Source organism: Zophobas morio, unplaced genomic scaffold, assembly GCF_036711695.1.
Source record: "Zophobas morio isolate AGI-343-1 ecotype UQ-CSIRO unplaced genomic scaffold, CSIRO_AGI_Zmor_V1 ptg000023l, whole genome shotgun sequence".
In the NCBI taxonomy this organism is placed as follows: Eukaryota; Metazoa; Arthropoda; class Insecta; order Coleoptera; family Tenebrionidae; genus Zophobas; species Zophobas morio.
Window position 1 is genome coordinate 589,214 of NW_026972128.1, and position 4,822 is coordinate 594,035.

Here is a 4,822-nt window from a genome sequence, read left to right on the forward strand (position 1 = left end):
TAAAAAAAATCTTTAAAATATGTGACCAGTAATAAACATCTAGTACCTACCACAAAATTTTGATTTAATTTTGCAGAATAGATTTAACACGTAAATACCCTATAACTCTTATGAGAACAGTGTGTGTTTAAAATAATCTGTCTGTCTCTTCAGCAAGTCTGTTTAGAGACATTGTTTTTTTTTGAGATAGTAGAAGACTGGATGTTTAGATTATTGTGCTTGTTAGTTAAAAAGTTCATAATAAAATTTACCTAGTACTTTAAACCCTTTTATTAAAAAAAAAACTGACTAGAATATGTTCAGTATGCGTTTCCTTGCAACTTTAACTCAAAATTTCTTTTGATTTGCGAATCAGAGGTATGACAAACACCTGTCCAAGAGATCTTTTCTACGTCTAAGTTCATTTCACATTTAAAGGTTCGTCATTAGGTACACCAAATTTTAATTTTTCCTTCGACTCCTTACTTTATTAGATCACATTTAGTAGTGATTAACACAACAAATGCACCATTGGACATTCAACGATATGTGTAAGCATCACGTGGGGAAACATATTTTTTCAAATTTAAATTTATTTACTCAGGTAAATATTTGATACTTTTTATTTAAGGTATTTATTTATTTTTTTGAGAAACGAATTAATGTCGTGATCATCGGTACTTAAATTTCATGAAACCCTCATGCAGAAGTCACTAACCAACGACATGAGCAACTTGTGGCTTTTTTAATAAAGTACCAATTTAGATAAAGTCAGTGGAACTTTGGAGTACTCACACAAACGTCATTTAACCAAAACATGGGGTGATCGAGGGAATTCTTATAGTTCTCGTATGAAGTACCTATCAAGATGGGATCAAAAATTGAACCCATTAATCATCAACAAAAGTACAACTTTGTTATAGTACCTATACATTAAGTCATTCAAAAAATTCCTGTATTGTTACAAAACCTGATAAAATATGAAGCACCCAGTAAATATAATTATTTCTTATTACTATATCTTCTAGTGTATCAGTGATTCTATAACTAAGCTAAAATTAAATTAAGAGCAGTAATCAATTTTAACTTAAACCAATCTATTTTCATCGACTTTTGCCGCAAATGAATAACTTTAAAGTAATATGTTTCCATCAAACAAATATTTTTTTACTATTACTACAGAGCCACTTAAGATACCAAACTTTTGTGAAAATCCTTAAACTTCTGAGTTGATAAACACTTGATTTATCAGTTGATTATTCTCTTTTGATCTTTATCGTGTCTTCTTTTGCCGCAGCCAATAACAACCACTCGAGATTATTTTCACAGGTCAGAATAAAAGCCAGCTCGAAGTAAACCAAGGAAGAATTGTGAGCTCAGCATCTGGAACACAATGTCTAAACTCTTGGTATTCCTCGCCTGCTGCAGCGCCTTCATGGTGCTTGGTGCATCAGCAAGTAAATATCCAAAACAGTACCTCTAACTAAATTTCGTAAGTACATAATACCATTCTCATGCCTAATTTTCTTTTCTCATTTTCAGAGAATGTTGTTTGTTATTTTGCCAGCTGGACCATCTACAGACCAGATAACGGAAAATACACAGCCCTTGACATCGACACAAATCTCTGTACTCATATCTTGTACGCTTTCGTCGGTCTTCGAGATGATGGATATGTGTCAGTTCTCGACGACTGGGAGATATCTGGATTACGTAAGAATTCATCTCTTTCCAAGTGTAAATTGTATTAACAAACTATCAATTAGATGAAATGGAGCACTTGATGAGTCTTAAAGAACAAAATCCTGACTTGAAAATCATACTTAGTATGGGAGGATGGAACGAAGGGTCTTACAAATATTCAACAGTAGCGAAGAACCCAGCGACAAGAGCTGTGATGGTAGAACAAGTACTAGCCTTCATCGACCAATATGGCTTCGACGGATTCGACTTGGATTGGGAGTACCCTTGCCAGCGAGGTGGTGAAGACGCAGACAAGGTAAATCACTAGCAAAATGTTCCCCTGATGTACTTACAATTTTTCCCTAAGGCTAACTTTGTAACTCTCCTTGGAGAACTAAAAGAAGCTCTAAACGCCAAAGGTATGACTCTTTCAGCTGCTGTTTCGGGAGGTATCGCCTCCTGCGAACTCTCATACGATATTCCTGGAGTCGCAGCGTAATTATGATTCTATAACCGTAATCTAAAACGTTACAACGAATTCTTTTAGGAACCTTGATATGATCAACGTCATGGTATACGATTTCCATGGTGCCTTTGAACCCTTCGTTGGTCATTACGCTCCTCTGTATGCCTCATCTCTTGACGTAACTGACGAACAGAAAACTTTGAACGTGGTAAGTACGAAGCATATTCAATATTTCTTGCATGTGTAAATTGGTAAACTCAGGCTGCCGGAATCGAATACTGGTTGGATCAAGGTGCACCAGCAGGGAAAATTAATATGGGTCTTGGAACTTATGGACGTGGTTTCACTTTGGCTGATCCTACAAATACTTCACTGTATGCTGGTACTTATGGTGGAAGTGAAGCTGGTCCATACACGCGTGCTATGGGTACAATTGGATACAACGAAGTATATTAGTTTTAGATAATTAAGAATACGAGTTAATGTAAATATTTGGACAGGTTTGTGAATTGTACAGCGACTGGGAGTACTTCTGGGATGATGAACAACAAGTTCCACATATCATAAATGGTAACCAATGGATTGGTTATGATGACGCAAAATCTATTCAAGCAAAGGTCGAATATGCCAATTCTAAGGGACTGGCTGGTGTTATGGTCTGGTCTTTGGATACTGACGATTTCCGTGGATTGTGTGGAGGAGGAAAATACCCAATATTGAACACCATCAAACAATACTTGTAAATGTAGGGAGTTGTTGATTCTATCTGTATAAAATTTTCGAACATAAATCCAAGAATAAATAAATAAAACGTTGCCCTATTTTTTTGCTCCATATTAGTTATAAAAAATGTTGTTATTTATTAGAACTAAAAGTAAATAACTAACTAAAGAAAGTATCAGTATTAGAAATATCGTACTAACATGAAAACATTGAATGAAGAGAAAAAAATATCTAATACTCCTATACAGTGTAACAGAAAAGTCTTGGAACTTTCTTCAAAGATGCATTACCTACCAAATTAGTAACTCCTGGTGATTTACTGTAGTCTGACAGTAACTACCTTATAAAATGCATTACAAATGAATTGGACTACAATCTTTTCGCTTTTATGATTTTGGTTTTGGGAATTGCAAAAACTGTAATAATACAAACATTCATTTTTTTTAATTATTTTCTTTCATACGCTGACGTTAACGTTGATGTGTGGAAGACGTTGGTAATTATCTTTATTTTGTATGTATATTGGGTTATCTGAGTTGTTCACTTTACCACACTATAGAGATCAAGAGATCAATGATCTATACTGTGACTTTACGCAGTTGAAATGATGAGTTTTTTTGACTTTAATGGTAACGTTTCAAACGTGTTGCTTGGGCTTTTTGGTGTTGTTGTTCCTCTGATGTCTCATTAGTCATGTATTATTAATTTTTCAGTTAGATTTACATTTTCTGTAGATAATTCATAATAAAAAGTATGACTTATGATATTTTTCAAAGACATTTGGAATAATTTGTCTAAGAAAGTTTAATTACTTTATCCAACACCTCTTGATTATAAGGTCATAAAATTGCCAATTTTGAACACATTAGAAGGCCCATAAGTCACTAGTGGAACTATGAATTGATAATTAAACTGTTTTTTCATAATTAAACAGTTTAGAGAAAATTGAACAATTTATTGTACACAAAGAAGTTTAATACATAAAATTAGAATTATATGAATCATTTGTCCAGCTTCAGATTAATGTTTATATTGAGAGATAAAACATTATTTGCTTCTTTGTTTGTCACTTCAACGTCGTTCCCACGTTCGTTTGGTTTTGTCTTCACACTCTCAACATTGCTTTCCGTTCTCGAATTTTCACCCAGAATCTTTTTAGCAATAATTATTTTGCTGGAAATTGACTCTTCAACGTAGCCTTGTGAACTTTTGCTTTCTTTGGCTTGTGATTTTTAGATTCGTTCTTCAAAAAAGCGATCAATCTGCCATATTGCGAAATATCAGCATTTTCGTGAAGCTTTAATGTCGCTCTTAACATGGAATATTTTGTCCACATTGAAGAGGCCGCAACTCTTTTGCTGACGTTAAAGAAGTAACCCAGCACAACGTCTTCGCTTACACCAGAATAGTTATTTACGTGGCAAGCTTAGTAAATTAGCCTTTACGGGCGAACCGGAATGTTTGCAGGGCGAGCGACGTAGGAGCGAGCTCTGTAATCCGGTGAGCCCCAGTAAAGGCTAGTTGCAAGCGAGCCGCGTACAACGTTTTACTTCCTCTTGGTGAAAATCCTGAAAATGAACAACTTTGGCATCTCTAGAAATTTTACTTGAAATTACAGTCATAGAAATTATAGTCATTTTTCATAGTTTGCTCCGGTAACTATGGAAAATTGAAATGTTTGAAAATAACGGGATGTCAATTTGTAAATTCGATTAATAATTTAAATAGTTTAATTTTGTCTCTGAGCTCTGTTAATTGTGGAATTCGATGAAGATGAAGAGTTTGAAGGTGATTTTAACGTTAGTATTAGCACAGTATTAGTGAGATTAAGAAAAAGGCCGACGCAGCGAATGTGTGTTTGATTCCGGTGCTGTCAAGACAACGTTTTACAGGCACGGTGCCTGTAAAGCTGCCACGGTAACGCTTTACAGGCAGGGTGCGTGTAAAGGTTAATTTACCGAGTTAGTTCAG

The 4,822-nt window shown here is 34.8% G+C and overlaps 1 protein-coding gene across 1 annotated transcript; it reads left to right on the plus strand.

The window, feature by feature from the left end:
* The first annotated feature begins 1,324 nt into the window (after nt 1-1,324).
* Nucleotides 1,325-2,943, plus strand: LOC135133925 (chitotriosidase-1-like). The gene is made up of 7 exons (XM_064062473.1): nt 1,325-1,436; nt 1,522-1,692; nt 1,746-1,978; nt 2,030-2,157; nt 2,210-2,336; nt 2,390-2,575; nt 2,629-2,943. Exons 1-7 carry the CDS (start codon nt 1,373-1,375, stop codon nt 2,869-2,871), a joined length of 1,152 nt encoding a protein of 383 aa, XP_063918543.1. The 5' UTR covers nt 1,325-1,372; the 3' UTR covers nt 2,872-2,943.
* Nucleotides 2,944-4,822: the final 1,879 nt, after the last annotated feature.